Consider the following 18418-nt stretch of genomic DNA (forward strand, 5'->3'; position numbering starts at 1 on the left):
CATTCACCAATCTTTGTGCAGAACATGGTTTTTGGGAAAACCATGGTCTCAGGACACTTTTTACTTTTAAGAAGGATTATAATTGATAATTACCTTTGTAAAAATGCCATTACATTGATTGTTTGACGTAATTCTTTATACGACATCGTTATATTACCTTTGCCCAAAAAAAAACCCCATCTAATGCTACAAAATAAGACAAACATTGCACAACAAATGGCTAAATTATTCTTTTCCAGGCAAACCAATCATAATGGGCGTAATTTGCCTTGAGGTGCCAATCATCATGTGAATGTTTGACAATTCTTTTTTTGTTGATATATATATGCTACATTTGGCAAGCCAAATCTTACCATGTAGCAAAGTCAACTTTTGATCAAGATTGGGGAATCTATAAAAAAAACTAAAGTCATTTGGCAAATATTAAAGTTTAGTGGCCCAAATCAAAGATTGCATCAATTTTCAAGATAAATGGAATTTGGTGTTGGTATATATCGCAAACCCAACTTAAATAGCAGATTCATCCAGATACAAGCTCCTTTGACAGGATACAGAAAGTAATCAGCACCCAGATATCATTTCTTTTCTTAATCCAGTAAATCGAATCCGGAATCACCAGTTCAGATCCCCTGTTATTGTTTCCAAAAACACATTCTTCCAATCATCCAAACAACATAAATGGGCAAAGGTTTTCTATGATAAAAGCCACCTCAAGCACACGTGATAAGCATACTTAAAATTGTGGAAAGAATAAGGTGATCTATATAATCCCCTTCGGTTAAACAATATGGTATTTATAACCAATTAATTGCCATGCCCATTTACAGATCACACCAAAGCATACAACATGATACAGTATCCCAGTCACAGCATCTTTTTTGCTGCTAGGAGCAAAGTACATGCAGATTGGAGGATCAATCCTAAAGATCCCCAAGTACACATCAACAAAAATCCTTTAGATAAAAAGAATATGATGATCTTAGTATTTTCCTGAAGTTAAACAATATGGTATTGCTAACCAATTAATTATAATGCGCATTTACAAATCACCAAAGCATACAATATGATATAGTATCCGCAGCCACGGTATCTTTTTTAGCTGCTAGAAGCAAAGTACATGCAGATTGGAGGGTCAATCCTAAAGATCGACAGGATTGCAGATGGAACAGTCCAGATCCCATCACCACAAATCAAGCCTGATGCCACTGCTCCAGCATAGTCCTCCAACTCCTTTCGGTTCAACCTCTCCCATACAAACAAAATCACGGTCCCAACGAACATATCAATTGCAAAATATGCTCCTATGTAGAAGGGTATTGCCATTGCCATTGGTATCGGTATAAACTGGGAAACATTCTTCGGAGTTACATCCCTCAAAAGATTAATTATAAGCGCAGCTACAAAGAACACGGAACAGAGCTCCAGACAGTGCTTTGGCAGTGCCGAGAAGCCCTCGATACCCAGAATGGCCATTTCTCGGTAGATGACTGCATATGGAGCCTTGTACACACCATCGGGTGACCCAATATCGAAAGCAGTCCAATAGAGCCAGAAAGTAAGCGGAGCTATGATACAACCTAGTGCTGTCCCGATCAACTGGGATACAAACATGGATTTAGGAGAGGATAGGGTAAGGTAACCTGTCTTAAAATCCTGCATTAGATCGGCAGCAGTGGACACAATGGACATCATAACGCCACATGCAGCCAGCCCAGCTATGACACCACCCTTGCTTCCAACTAATGAGGCAAAAATGAAAAGTCCAATCTTCCCATAGGTTGAGGCAAGGCTCCAATCAGTGAGGCCAGTGCCATAGGAATTACAGAAGGCCAGTGCAGGGGCAAAAATGTAGCAAGCAAGGACTAGGTACCATTTCATTTGTGGAAAGATGTTTGGAATTGTTGCAGTGGATATAGCAGCAAGACCAATGTAACCAGAAGCTGCAAACCAGGATGGTATGCTGTCCTTGATGAATGTTTCATTCTGCAGCTTTTCCTCCAACAGCTTGGAGCTCTCGTCATCTGCACAAACAGAAGTTAATTAGCCAGGAAATTCAGATGAACTACTCTGACACATTATAAATATGGCAGAGATAATGATGTTAATAATATTAAAAGGAGACACAAGGGTCAAAACATAATATTTAATGAAGGTCAACAACTCCTAAGATGAAATAGTAATGAGCAGAAGCTACAGGGTCATTGCTGGATTCTGCTGAAAAAGATTAGTTTAGAGTACCTAATAGGTTCAGAGATAAAAAAAGAGAAATGGCAGTGAATGTGGTTCTTGTAGAGAATCAATTAGTAACAGTTTGTGCGAAGACATGTTTATGGAAATTTGTTCTATACTGTTCCAATGTGAATCATTTTGAACAGTGATTTTCTAAATAACACTTATGGAAAGTCAAGTTGTCAAACCTGATAACATGTTAGGTGTATATTATTAAAAACCAGTCATATTCATCAGTTTATCTCTTCATTCCTACAGGCAACAAGTCTGATATGGAAGGACTTTGTCAATTCCTAATTTCATTTAGGCATGTCCATCCAAACAGTTGGCGGCCAGAAGTCCAACCAACAAGCATCTAGAATAAGCCAACCAGCAAGAGGACTTAATAAGATAGTATTGGCATCTATAGGGGAGATTTGATCCATTTATTCTGTTATGGAAAAAGGATAACAAAGAGAGGGCAAGAAGAGGGACGGAAGTAGGGGTGGGGGAAAAAGAGAGATTGCACAAGCTACAGAACAATAATCTGAACGAAGGATTTAAATCAATCCAAACAATATGGAAACAAAATGAAAAGCTCAATACTGACACAGTATCATTCATTCTTTAATTTTTCAATGGTACCGGATGATACAAGTCGGTATTGCACCTGGCAGTCTGTTAGGCCACCAAAACCAATTTCAGACTGGTATATAAATTCTTAAGTTAAACAAAGTGATTCTTTCAGCTCCATCTGTTTGACCATTGTTTATGGAGAGGGAAAATGAATATTGTATCTACAGTATATTAATGAAATAAGTTACCTTGGTGAGGAGTTACAAGGGGAAGGCTTGTCTGCTTTGAGCGTGCATTCAAAATTTCCTTGGCAGTTATGACGACAATTTTAATTAAGTTGTAGAGACCATCTCCAAGGATAAGAGAGATGGCAATGAAAACCTGAACACAGATAAATTTAGTAATTATAAATTTGAGTACATAACTGCTTATGTAATAAGCTAAACAAAAACAAGAAATTCAAAAGTACCTAAGTTTTTGCTAAAACTAACAATCCCATTGATATAGAATAATTGTCAGAGCAGATGCAACAAACAAATCATAACAAGGCAGAAGTACAAGGTTAGAACAACCAAGGGGTACTGGTTTAGGTTCTTAGTTAATTGAGGTAAGATGGGAATTTCTCATACATGTTTCAAAAGGTAGATCATATATATTTATTGCTTCAAAACTTGAAATGAGCCCTATGTCTCTCAGAAACTCAAAATTCATTGAGTTGAACTAGCTGTTAGAAATATTATGAGCTGACCATAAATGAAGGTCAATGAGTTGTATTAAGTAAGCCATACTAGGACATGAGTCCCACATGAATTCCCCAAGGGTGAGATCACCCCTCAACTACCCGTCATGTAGCCAGACCAGTGATTTAAAAAGCGCTAGGCACCAAAAGGCGCCAAGGTCCAAAAACGCCCGAGGCGCTAGGCGCTCGTCTAGACGCTCGCCCGAGTGAAGCGAGGCGCTAAAATATAAAAATATATAATATAATTAATATAATTATTTAAATAAAAATTATGCTATTAAATTAAGAAAATCGAGTACAAAATCATAATGTCATATTAATAAAAAGTCTCAAAAATCAAAACAATAAAATTTTACATCAAATCTATTGAGTTGCTCTGTACACTTGCCATTTATTCTGAAACCTAACAATAATTTTAAATAAATAAAAATTAATAGTATTAAAATTAAAATAATATATTATTAATCTAATAAATAAAAATACTATTATTAGTATACAGTTAGCAGTATACTGTTAATATACTGTTAACAGTATAGTAAGAAGAGTGTGAGAAGACCGAGGCTGCTAAGGCAACGACAACGATAGCGGGAGCGGCGAGCTATAGCGGGAGTGAGAGCGGGAGCTGCGAGTGACAGCGGGAGTGGGAGTGGGAGCGGGAGCGGCGAGCGTCGAGCGACGACAATAGCGATGAGCGACGATTGTGGTAGCAGCGAGTAGCGACAATGGCAGCAGTAGTGGCAGTAGAGAGCAACGACAACGGAGAAGAAATCTCAACGGCAAAATCGCGAGTGTTAGGGTTGGGGAAGTCGGGGAAATCGTGTGAGGGAGCCTATCGGTGATTTAGTTGGTTCGATTGAACCAACTAAAGCACTAGAGACCGAACCAGACATAAAACACTGGTTCGGTCGCCTGGTTTAACTCGGGCGCTCGCCCGAAGCGCCTGACGCTTGGGCTCGGGCGAGCGCCTAGGCGGCGCCTCATTGAAGCGAGGCGCTTGGACATGAAGCGAGGCGCTCGGGCCTCGCCTCGCCTCGCCTCGCCCGAGCGCCTAGGCGAGCGCCCGAGCGCCTATTGAAATCACTGAGCCAGACAACCTCACACTTTTCTCTTTCTCAAATCAACTAGCCTGTTCTACCCCTCTTCTCTCTACTCTCTACTCTCTCCTCTCTCCTCTCTCCAATCAATCAACTGAACCAACCTAACCCTATGTCCTCTCTCCCTACCAGTCCCAACCTGACCTGACTCATATGGTAAAATCCTATTAAAATTCTACTCTCGTTCCCAAATAAGCCTACCCAATCTCTAAATCCTCTTAATAGCTTCCTACCACCCTAATTTGGTGAACTCCAGCTCCTCTCCTCCCTCATCAGTCACATCCTTATCCTCACCATCTCCACCTCCTTTCCTTCCTATTTGTCCCTCTTAATCAATCCTCTCTCAGTACTGAGGGCACTCTGTAACTGCCACTTGTGCTCTTAGCAAGGTACTGGATGATCCCTCATCATCACAAAGTTTGGTGCTACTTGCTCCCAAGAGTGGTACACACCATTGAGAGTACTGCTCAATTTGGTAAATAAGATTGCTTCCTTCTAGCCTCTGGTGATTTGTTTGTGTCAAAAAATGAAAAGTTTCAGTTGACTGCCTACAGATTATGTGAGACATGTATGAAGGATAACAGGTTAACGAGTTCACAAATAGAGAGATCCAAAGATAGTGTGATTTCAGTTAAATATGTGAATGGATCGGATCACTCAATAAAAAGGAAGGACCTTAAATGGTCATTAATATACCCTGTAACTTTTTAAATTGGTATAATGGTGGTTTGGACGTAAATGAAAATTCAAAATACTGCTACCCTCAAGGATAGACATTAAATTTTGAGTTATTGAAGAATATGGGGCCCATTTTGAACTTTGAGAGATAAATCCAACATCTGTGACCCTTAAAGGGAGATGGATACAGTTTCTCTAATTAGATTATGTAAAATGGTATGCTTACCATGTCAATGACATCGGTAGTGGTTAGAATGTGTTAATGCTCTGAAAATATATCATGAAATGGGAACAAACAACTGCCCAATATACCATAATATAGTAGCGTAGGATTACTCGTTTCATATCATTTAAATTTCAACCTAAAATATCAGGTATTTATTGAAAGGATGAGTACTAAAGACAAAAATCACATACAAACGACAGAAAACAGAACTATCACTTGCATCAAGAGACCAAATGTTCAGAAGGCAAAGGCATAAAGAGGGACATTTTAAACTGCAACTCAGCAAGATAAACCTTAAAATGTAAGTTGTGGTGTCCACTTATTTTCCAATGAAGAAGCAACATATTAAAAAACAAGTAATAACAAAACAAGTCATGATTGCTAATTTTACTATAATATCAAACCAAATCCGTAATTTATGCTTCAGTACATAACAACAAATATTAACATAACTACAGAATTTGCCTCATATAGAAAACAACTAATTTTGTGAACGGTTTTCTCATTAACTAACTTCTCAGAAGGAATAAAACAAATTCTGCCAGCACTAGAAACCCATATCCTCTCTGTTAGTACTTGGGCCAACAAAAACCAATCTGATGAATGTCTGAAAAAATTTAAGGCCACTTGGATAGTTTCATTATGCCACTCATTGAATGCCATGTCAGTCTGGTTGGTACTGTCTTCTGAAAATATTTGATAGATCTAGTACCAAGGTCATGTCGATTTAAGGAGGATAAACATCTCAAATTCTAAATGTTAAGCATGCACATTTCTTCAGTTTTACCATCTCCTCTCACTATTACAATCAAATGTCATCCCTTGCAAAAGTGAAGAAACTACAATGTTCTAGTTGTTTTTGCACAAAGCATATATATATATATATATATATATATATATATATATATATATATAAGTTCAATACAAGTTCTAGAATAGAATTTTGAAGATTGCAATATCCCACAAGAAATTAATAAATGACTGGCACTGGGAATAATATTTAAATAAAACACACTAGAACTATGTTGTACCTTATATCCATAGAGACCTTTAAAGTCATTGCTTCCAAGGTTATCTGGATACCAATCCCCAGCTTTAGTAGTGATGAATGGCCAAAGGAAACCCCATGATATGATGGCTCCAAGTAGGACTGAGCAATTAACAATGTGCGGGCAGATAAGACCACAACCGACATATGTTGGACTGAAATCAAAATAAAATCTGCAATAAAGAATATAAAATATAATTAGATAACTGGCATATAGATGAGCACTCCCTAAGTGGTATAGAGAGTTTTGTTTGATGCCTGGATGTCTTTCTTTTTCACTCACATGCACTAGGAAGAAAAAGCAAAACACAGACATATGTGAATAACGTGTATGCTGCATTTAATATGAAGACATAGACTCAGAAGACATGGCACCCAATCTCATTTACCTATAAGTAAAGCATGAGATAGCTAGCACAGGAAGTCCATACTTGTCAATATGTATGCATAATTATGCACATGAAGAGAGTGATGCAGAAAAAAGGCATGAACAACCAACATATTAAGGAATAGATAGGCTGGAACAGCATAAGTAATTAATAATTAAATATGAACTGTCAGTCTTTTAGGACTAGATTTATTTAAATATTCATTTTCAGGGGCATGGTCACGTTAATTTGTGTCTCATGTTCAAATGGTTCAGGTTTAGGTCAATTAAGAATCAAAGGATTAATTTTTATTGGGCTTAAAGTACATCATTCATTTATAAAAGTTGGACGGATATTGATCCCAAAGCACCATCATAATCAATGACATCAACCATGGATTAAAATCTCAATCCCATGCATACTCCAACTATATATGCACGTAAACAAAACTATATTTTTGTTACTTTCTACCTATGTTTCAAGTAAAACAAACTAAATTGTTCTAATGAAAAAACACATAATAATTTGATAAACAGTATAAGCATATTCCAACTATATATACACATAAAAACCAGAATCTCAAGCAATGCTTTTGATCCCTAATTAAAATAGCCCACAACATATTTTGATGCAAATCATCCAGACATTTATTTCTATATTAGCTTGATAAGCAAATAAAAATACTCAAAACCACATAACTGTTTTCTTTGTTCAAAGCTTTTTAAATGTTATGAATAATGTTTAACAAACTATTGGACAGTTAAGAAGCAACATATACAAAAAGTTTGCATTGCCGACAAGGATTACAATTTTTGTCCATACCGATGCACCGAGTCCTGCTCGGTACAGTACATACCATGGCGTACCAATGGTACGCTGACGCGTACGGGCGATATGCCCAAAATCATAAAAAAAATCTCCAAAAAACCTGAAAAATAGAAAAAAGTTAGACTAGAATTTTTTTTAACTCAAAATAATTATAAATTTAATATAATTTTAACAAAAATAATATAAATTGGCCCAATATCGATTAAATTTTAAATAAATCATTATTAAAATCAATAATCATAGGATTAAAAAAAACTTAATTAAAACTTAATTAAACCTATTATACCATCACAAATATATGATCCAAACCTTAATATGTATGATATAAAAAGATTTGACCTATTACGTGTCTAATTTAAAAAAAAATCAATATTAAACATGTTGATCACAACATTAAAGACCTTAATTACTTCCTAATTAACACTATTCTATTATCAAACAACATATTAGACATTAAGTCATACACCACATAGAATAGACTTAATCATGTCATAAATCTAGAAAAAGAATACATACCTCTTGATTAGAGTGTTTTTCCTCTTAATCACCCCAAATTAGCCTCCTAAATTTGATCCAATCCATAATTCATAACTATGTTGAGTTTAGGAGAGTGAAAATGTAAGAATAAGAGAGGGATGGGAGTGAAAAAGAGTTTGAGAAAGTTTAAGAGCTTGAGAGAGTAAAATAAGATGAAAAAGTGGAGAGGAAAGGGTTTAAAAACCCTTTTCTAAGCCTCAAACGATCAAATTAACTGTTTAAAATAGAACAATCTCAGCCCTTGAATGGTAACGGTCGAAACTCAATTGTTACTGATTAGTACAGGTCAGTAACGGTCAGGTTTCGGCTGTTACCACCGATACAGGTTGTTAACAATCAAAAACCAAGCGTATCGACCGGGACAGGTCACTAATGGTAGAATTTCGACCATTAATGCCTAGTACAGACCCTGTATCGCCCGATATAGGGTCAAGTGACCAATACCGCTCGGTAGAGGACGATTCATATACCGATAACCTGTCGAACCGGTACATACCACCCATACCAGGTGATACGCATCGGTACAACAAATCCTGATATCGAGATAAGAATATAAAGAAATATGTGTGGAGTTACTAGGAAAGATAGAAAAAGAATACTTATATTCAAGGTCTGCAATTTCATACCGTACCGGAGTTTCGACGTTCGCTCGATACGGTATGAAACTGTATACCGAGCGGTATACCATTCGATATACCGCTCGGTATATATATATATTATAATATATATATTATAATATATATATATATATTATAATATATATATATATATATATTTTTATATATTTTTATTTAAAAGGCAACGTCGCATTACCTCGGCGGCATCGCCTTGTTTATTTAAATATATATATATATATATATATATATATATATATATATATATATATATATATTTTTTTTTTTTTTTTTTTTTTTTTTTTTTTTTTTTGTTCCACCCGGTAGCGGGCGGTCCGCGTATCGGTATGCCGTCGGACCGGTACATACCGCCCATACCGGGCGATATCATTCGGTATTTTCTACCTTGCTTCTATTTGTGAACAACTATGTATCGCTTCAATAGAGGATAGGATGAAAGAAAATCGTTTAAGATGATATGAACATGTGCTAAGGAGAATCTTCGGATGTAGTAGTCAGAAGAGATAAAATGATTAATATTAGTGACATGAGAAAAGGTAGAGAAATACTTTAATAGAAACTATAAATAAATATTTAAATATTCTAAACTTAACTAAACATATGATTCTTTACAGATCTCAATGGCGATAAAAGATGCATGTAGCCGATCCCAAATAGTTAGAACTTGCGGTTTTATTGTTGTTGTTATAATCATGTTCAACAAAGTGGAACCTTAATACTTGAATTCTTTTTTCATTTGGCATAATTAAATGCTCAATCTTAGTAATGTGACCTTTAGCTCAACTCTTTCCATCCTCCTTCCCTCTCGTCCAAATGCACTTATAAGCTCCTTCCCTCTCGTCCAAATGCACTTATGAGCACATAGACACATGTAGACCTTCGAAAAATAACGTATATGTGAGAGTACATATGCAATTACTAAAAATTTGCAACCTATATATGCAAAGCCGCAAATTCAAATAGATATTTTCTCATAAGTTCTTCAAGTTCTCATTAAAGGTAAAGCAAGAAAGAAAGTTTAATTGGATGCATTACAACGACTAGCTGAGATACTCTATTAAACATGGTCAATAGTCACAAGCATAAAAAAGCATAAAATGTTTAAGATCAAACCCCATGGCTTACATATGAGTGAAGAAGCATGGCTACAGCTAGACAATCCAAAGTTTCTCCCATCTACTCACACTTAGCAAATGCAAACAAAAAAAATGACAAAAGTTGAGGCAGAAAATACTCACGTGTTCTTAAATGCTGCAAGTCCCAGGCTGGGAAAATTGTCAAAGCCACAGGAATCTCCTACTCCACTAAAGAACCATTTAAAGCAACTCCAGCAAAAACTTATGCTTAGATACTTTCCTAGGCAACGAACTTGTTTCCTGCAGTACATCACGTAAATATCAGCATATCTAAAGAGTCACATTATGGAGTTCATGTTGCTAGCAAAAGGTGTTTTGTTGATTCTATCTGTGACTGAATCTTGCATCAGAAGGACCTGAAAATCTAATTCACTAACAACTGTCAGTTAACTTTCTCCTCTCGACCGTCTAGAAAACAAAAAACATATGTATTTGCCAATTTATCAATGAAATGGAAGATGATAAAATTAAACAAAGGGTTTTATAACTAGTTTTTGTATAAGATCAACACTTCTACCTTTTAAACCTCCTAAACACTATAAGAAAAAAAATAAGATAGCATATCTTTGTAAAAAATGACGGGGCTATAGTTTATAGTTTGAAATGTATAGTTTGCAGCAGATATACTCTGAGTTCTTTTTTTCATTTTCTGGTTCAAGCTAAAACATATAGATGACTTCAAAGTTAAGAGGGAGCTGGACATGACATAGAAGTGGGTATTTCTTTGGTTTGAACCTATTAACTGTCACATCCTAGATTTATAAAAAAAATAAATCATCATTTTATTATTTATAATTTACAGAAGACATTTCTTTTTTTTCATTCTTAAATTCAAATCTCAATCTTTACAGTAAATATTTTATTAACTAAAAAAATAACCATATTTTCTTAGTAAGACTACAAGTGATGAAAAAGTCTCTTCCACCCAAGCCTCAGATCTATTACATAGTAGTAGATTACTCTGAAAATAAATATAAGATAAAAACATATTAGCAGCAACACATATTGATACGAACCTCTGAAAAGTCATAAAAATAATCTTCAATATTCATAAAACATATACAAATATCAATAATTTAATATTAAATGATAACATATCGATTCATTATAAAACTCATATCAGAAAAACAATAATAATTATTATATAATAAACAAAATCATGTATCAGTCACATGCAATACATACATAATAGTCAGATAACAAATATGTACATCACACCCAATGGCGCACTCTCCCAGCAGCGGATAGAGAGACATACTCCACGGTATGGATTCCTCCCAACGGCGAAGGGAGAAAACACATATTACACTCCTAATAGCAAATGAAGTGGTATCCCTCACCCGCTCAAGTGAGTACATATTTCTCCCAATAGCAGATGGAGGAACCGTCTAATCGTCACGTTTAACGGCCCACTAATCCCTGAAGGGAATCGCCTTACCTGCCCTCGACAAGGATACATAAATAACCATGATCATTCATTTATATTCACTCATTCATCCATACATCCATCCAAGAAATAGTTTGGTACAATACTATGAAGGATCATGTTTGATGTATGATATGTTAGACTATATCCATTAGTGGCTGTATACTATGATGAGCTCGTAGCTCCTTTCACAGGTTGCACTTCCAATGTGGACCACTAACATAGTCACATATACTATATGATAATAATTATAACAATATCATAAACTTAAAAAAAATAAAAAATCAATAATCATTTCCAAATAATACCTTCAGATAAAACTTTTAAGTTCATCAAATTATAAAGACATAAGACATCAATTTCTCAATAGTCCTCAATCAACTAGAACCCTAATTAGAATAGCCCAATTGACTTGAACCAAACTCAATTCAATTAGAACATAACGGAACCAACCTCAAATCCTTATAGAACCGATTTAGAATTACCCTAGATTGGTTTAATTTAAATTTGATTGATTTTGATTAGGTCAAATAGGTTTAAACTAGTCACGTTGGTCTAGAATCGATCAAATATATCTGATTCAGTCAATTAACGAGCTCAAACCAATAAAGCGAGAGGTAATTGGACTATGTCATATAATGTTAGCCAAACCGAATCGACCCATTTGAGTCTTGGACGGGTCACGTGTGTCGCACGTGCCTGTCCCAAGTAATATGTTGGGCTGAGATACAACGGGCTAAATAGAGGATGATAGTATGTTTAGCACCAATTGTATAGTTACGCCGGCCTAACTTCACAAACTGGGCTAAACCTCACTCACAATTTAGGCTGAGTATTGCCATTGAACTAGATCATGCTTGGCTCGCGGGTTGGGTCATGCTTAGACACATGAGTTGAGGTTGTGTCTAACCACATGGACTGAGTCGTACCTGCCACATAAGCTAGACCATGTCTGGCCACATGGGTTGGGTCGTACCTTGCCACATGGATTGGGTCATACATGGCCACATGGGCTAAGTCATGTCTAGCTACATGGGTTAGGTCAACATTGCCATATGGGCTGAGTCCTACATGGCCACATGGGCAAGGTCCTACATAACTATAGGAGCTGGGTTGTACCCGACCACATGGGCTAAATCGTATATAACTAAAGGGGCTGGGCCAACCTGGTCTGGCAAATCAACCTAACTCAAGTCAGACCCCGATTAGACTCCTCTTATCAAATTAGATTTTAATATTTTAAATTATTAAAAAATAACTCAAATCCATGAATTAAAGAATTTAAATTTATGATCTTAAATTTAAAACTAATTAGATCATAAAAATTCACACATAATTCTAAAAACATAGATATATCGAATTAGATAAATTAAACCTATTATGGTAATCCAAAAAATAAAATTTTAATAATTAAATTAATCTTAAAATTCACTTATACTTAAGAGATCATTATAAGTCAAATAATCATTCTAACATCATAAATCAATCATCATTATTTATTACTCATAAAATTTCGAAATTAAAATATTATCATGCATTATAAAATTATAACAATCCTAATATCAAAGATTTCAAAACATGAATCAATGCTGATTAGAAAAGAATAAAGGATCTTACCTCTCCTCAATCCTTCCATTGCCAAGCTGCGTGTGGAATGAGAGAGAAGAAGCCTCTTTTATGTAGGAGAAGATGAGAGCTCCTCGAAAGATATATAATAATTTATTTTATTTATTTATTTTAATTTTGCTTTAACTCACAAAGATAAAAATATAATATTCATTTCTTCTAATTCACACACAAAAATAGAATATAAATTATTTACTTCCTAAAAATCAAATCACTCATTAAGAAATAAATCAATTAATAATTTAATTGATTGGCAAAATTCCTAGCTTGTCCACATAATGAAGGAAATCAATTTTAATCATTTCCTTAACCATACTACACAAACAAGGAAGTTAATAATTTAAATAAAGCAATACATTATTTATAGCAATTAATTTATGTTAAGGGAGAAAATTATCGATGATTACATTAATAACCTTATCATCTACTACACCTGTGAAAGACTTTTAAAAACATATACTACCAAGTAATAATAACAATAGAAATTCAAAAAATCAAATAAGCGACCAAGATATTTCAGTGGACGCGGTGTCTATGCTGTCTAGAATACTTGAGATGTTTCAGAGGCATGCTCATACATAGAAAGTCAAATCAATAATTAGATATTACTGGAACATTTGCATCATCTAATTTTCCTGTAACTTAGTAGTGCTCAACATATATCTTACTCAGCGAGCTCTGCTCCAGTGTTAGTGTGAAAACTGTTTATCAACAAAGCTGTAGCTGTTCCACTAGGGTATGTTAGCTTGTAATCAATAACCATAACCTGCAACATCAAAATAAGAAATAGATAGCATGCTTGCTAGAAATTTATTAAAAATATCAAATTATTAACAGAAACTTTTACAAAAGCATCACATGATAACTTTAAGATATAATATATCATACCATTTCAGAACTTATTATCCTCACACCTCACGTTGTCATGAACCATAACATTGAAAACATATGCTGATAACTTATAAAAGAATGGATCCGAGCTTATCTATCCCAGGTCTCCTATTTGTCTCCATATCAAATCAAGACCCACACATGCATCTAACAAAATTTCACATTTTTGTGTCCAAGCAACATTAATCCAAAAATGTGTTGGTTATTAGTGCTTATGCATATTATTCTGTTCAAATAGACAAATATTAGAACCTAAATCTTAAATTGTTGGTATCTAGAGACTGAATTACAAGTGTACAATAGTCAATAGCATTAGCCTTATATAGACTAAGTCATATTTTCTAACACCAACTTCCATTCTGCTTTATGTGAGATCTCTTTTTCAAAATTCATTCCTTAAGTTTGATAGTAACTTTGAAGAACTTCAGAGATGCATAAAAACAAATCAAAATTTGCTAGGTACCTCGGTCACAAATTAGTTCTAGCATATCTAAACAAAATATTTTTGGTTTGGAGCTCACATAATCCATGAGATATATTACAACATAAAACATATCATTTCACACCATATATATCCAAATTAAGGAATAGATATGAAACAAATACAATGGAATAGATATTCACAGCAAGTAAGTTCCAGAATTAAATTATGACAAATTCACAATACCTTGCGCAACGCCACGAGGCTAAATAGCCCAAGGAAACTCACAACGAACATGAAACCAATCATCCAACTCAAAGAAGGATTTTTAACATCTTCTTCCTTGTTACCAGGATAATCAGCTCCTATAAGTTCATACGTTCTTTGATCCATTGAGAGCATATATGACCCAAAACCCCCTGTCGAGGAGATATTCGTTAATAGCCTTATTTAATTGAAGCCCAAATGTCCATCCATAAAACATATTATTCACAAGAATCAGCTTTTTCATTCAATTGCTACCACAGAACTTTAGTAGCCTATATGCAACCTAATCACAAAAACACCAAGCACCGGACCCACCACCAAGATCCCTTTATTCAAAGAAAAAAATAGAAGCCCACTCAACAAAATTCCACGCACAATGAAAAACAAACAACAAATCCCAAATTAAAAGCACAATTATCAGAAAGGAGCCAATTACCGCTGAAGGCCAATCCATAGCAGGCCACGACGCACGTTTGGATCACCGTGTTCTCCTGCCTCGTGAACGGCTTTACGCACAGCCCGATTCTCGACGCGAATTCTGTCCAGCTCTTGATGAAGAAGAACCCCAGGAGGCCGGCGGCCACATTGAGCGACGGGATCACTCCCACCGTGAGGTTGAGCTTGTGGGTGATGATGCAGAAGAGAGCCCCCAGGACGGCGCTCACCAGCAGGCCCCTGACGGTGATCTGCTCCCTCCAAGGCGGGATCTTTTCCCCACAATCGAGGTTCTTTTTCTCCGGCGACAGGAGCGGCTCCGAGATCTCCACGGCGGAGGCCACCTCCGTGCCCATCACCAAGCCGATGTTCAGGATTTGCCCCCGGCGGGGTGGGGGGGGGTGGGGGAAGGAATCGATGGAGGAGGAGGATCTCTATGGGAGTGCACGAGAGCTCCGTCGGAACAGAGGCGTGGAGCGATGGATGGGAGAGGATTAGGTTACTTGGACGGTGCCGTGAAGGAATAACCCACCTTTGTCTCCGATTCATCACTATAAACAAAGAATTATGCAGTTTGATTTTATAATCAATTTATTTAAAATAATCTTTTAAATACCTAAAATATCCTTTGTTTCTTTTATTATTTTACTCCTAATTTCCAACTCCTAAATTTAGAGGGCAAACACAAAAAGTTACCAATTTAATATATATATATATATATTTTATATTATGTTTACATTTATATTTATATCTGTACAATATTTTTATTTAATATTGCATTGAGTTTAATTATATATTTGCAGGTTTCTGAGTTATATATATAATATATTTATGTATGTATATATTTGTAATTTTATTAATAATAAATGGCTGATAATATTTAAAAAAACTCATCAAGAAAAGATTAATATGGTGTTAAATTGACCATTGAGATTTTTGAACTAGGAGGCAATCATAGTTTGTCGCTGTAATAGGTTAACCTTTTAGAGCATGTTCCAATACCAAGCCATCTCAAGGCAAAACGATCCCTCGTTGTACACTTACAGAAGACATTGACTTGATTACGTGAAAAAGGAAAACTTAGGTTACATATATTGAGATGTGAAATCATGATATGGTACAGCAAGAAGCTAAACTCGAGAATTGAGATTTCATGTGAAGTTTTCGTTCCAGTTTTAGAAAAGAATATTATCATAGAATAGCATGATTTTGACTTAACACATTAGGCCAATGTGAGCTGTCTTAGTCGCCCAATTTGATGTAGATTTAGATAAAATCAATGTCACATCCAACAAGTATGGGATATCGACACGATCAAATCTGTGGACAAGGAATCATTTGCTAAATCAATAGGTAAATTAATTGAACGACAAATATATTAGAAGATTTAAATAAAATATTTATATACGTAATATAATAAAATATGTTTATAATTAGAAGATTTAAATATAAAATATCTTTGACAATAAACAAGGTATTCAAGATATTTTTAATTTTTGTAAAGTTTTAAATTATATAGTTAGTGAAGTGTCTGTCGGCCGATTGTCATGTTTTTTATTTTTATTTTTTTGAACGATTGATTTGATTAGAGTTTTATAATGCATACATATATGCATGCATTATTAAAAATAGACACATTGATATAATATCAATCATGCATCTAAAATATTAGTTTAGTGCGAACGTACATACTAAGAGTTAACGATTTGAAATATCAACTATTATATTTAACTAAAATATTGATCTATTAATGATATACAACTCCCAATTGTCAAACAGATAAAATTTGTTATCTAAGATATTGGGAGGACGCTAACTTATTGAGATTTTCATTGTTGATAACAAGATCTAAAGAAAAAATCCCTCCAAACCATTTATAATTTATATAAAAAAAAGGAAACAAAATGGCAATCAGATTAATTTTGTTTTTGATAAATGTTAATCACTCCAATAAGAAACTTCGTAGCCAGCACTCGTTCATAGGAATTTTTGGTGTTACTTCCATCGATGTACAAGCGACCATTTTGAATACTTTCACAAAATGTATTAGCAAATCAATCTTTTCTAAAGCTTGGTTGCTTAAACTAGATTTGGCTATCCATCAATTTGATTCAGAATAAATTTAAATAATAACTAGGCATCCAAGTGGTCTGAGGTTCACTTTTGAATACCTAAATAATTCGAATAGGATAAAATTCATGAGTACTCAAATGATAATAATGAATAATTATTTTTTTAATGTTTTATTTAAGGATAATTTTTTTGAAAAAATCTTTTTTTTTCTCCGATGATGCCTCATATTTTTAGTTTTCCTATTTGGTGTCTTCATTTTTCTCTGATATCCTGAATATTCCTTGACGCATGTGGCTATAATAGAATAAAAATGATGAGACGAAAGAAATAAGATTTTAATATGGGCCAAAGGTGATTGTGGTTGGGCAGAAGCGACGGAGCCTTGCCTAAGGGAAGGAAACGATAATAGTGCGATGAAAATAGTAGAGCCTCGAAAAATGTAGCTAAGTGACGATGAGGGATATTTAGGATATAAAAAGAAAATGAGGACATCAAAAAGTGAAAACAAATTTTTTTTTTAGAAAATTATCCTTTATTTAAGCCAAGTCAAAAAAAAAATAATTAAATTTTATAAGAATTTTAATAAGAAAATATTAGTAGTGTCCAACTTCACATGAAATTAAATTTGTTGGTACCGATCGACTACCATTTCTAAACCCCTAAGATTGTTCAAAATCATAACCATAATACGGAGCAGCGAAAGACCCAAAAGAAAGATAAATATGATTAGGATGCATCGATTGACGCATGAACATCAAGAATTTAGCAAGCATAAATTGCATGGATTCAGAATTAGATGCATCGTTTAACTTGACGTCGACTCCACGCATGGAGGATTGCTTAGTAGCTTTGATCCAAAATCTTGCAGTATTCTTTTCATGTTCCATCTAAATCTTCAATTTGGTTTACTCCACTAATTTTATGGTATTTGTTTTTGTTCTTGATATATCATGCATCTCTATCAATCACAGAAAGGAAAATGATGCAGCAAAATGCATCTCTTTTGCCGAATATATAGCTCTGGAAAAGAGAGCTTTCCAATTACATGAATTCTCACTCTAAACTCTATCACCAGTGTTTACACACTCACTATTAATCATATCCTGTCATTATTCTCCTCATTTTCATCACCCACAACAACAAATCAGCATTCTTGCTTCAAGCTTCCTCTGCATGTTGACCTTGGCAATGAAGTCTTCCACTCTT

General features: G+C 34.8%; 2 protein-coding genes across 3 annotated transcripts in view; both read right to left on the reverse strand.

The window, feature by feature from the left end:
- Positions 1-778: 778 nt before the first annotated feature.
- LOC135641085 (probable metal-nicotianamine transporter YSL6) lies at positions 779-15669 on the reverse strand. 2 transcript variants are annotated; one of them, XM_065156118.1, is made up of 7 exons: positions 15141-15669; positions 14684-14856; positions 13794-13891; positions 10176-10313; positions 6553-6742; positions 3033-3165; positions 779-2021 (listed from the first exon to the last, which is right to left on the reverse strand). In XM_065156118.1, the coding sequence occupies exons 1-7, from the start codon at positions 15493-15495 to the stop codon at positions 1096-1098; spliced, it is 2013 nt and encodes a 670-aa protein (XP_065012190.1). In that variant the 5' UTR covers positions 15496-15669; the 3' UTR covers positions 779-1095. The 2 variants fall into 2 exon arrangements, with proteins under 2 accessions (XP_065012190.1, XP_065012191.1); XM_065156119.1 differs by lacking the exon at positions 10176-10313.
- Positions 15670-18182: 2513 nt separating this feature from the next.
- The window catches only part of LOC103988623 (uncharacterized), a 1728-nt gene continuing 1492 nt past the window's right edge, over positions 18183-18418 (reverse strand). Inside the window, exon 4 of the mRNA XM_009407205.3 lies at positions 18183-18418. This exon is cut by the window's right edge and continues 557 nt beyond it. Within this exon, the coding sequence (XP_009405480.2) occupies positions 18340-18418 (79 nt within the window). The 3' untranslated portion in view covers positions 18183-18339.

Source organism: Musa acuminata, chromosome BXJ3-6 (assembly GCF_036884655.1).
Source record: "Musa acuminata AAA Group cultivar baxijiao chromosome BXJ3-6, Cavendish_Baxijiao_AAA, whole genome shotgun sequence".
Taxonomy (NCBI): domain Eukaryota; kingdom Viridiplantae; phylum Streptophyta; class Magnoliopsida; order Zingiberales; family Musaceae; genus Musa; species Musa acuminata.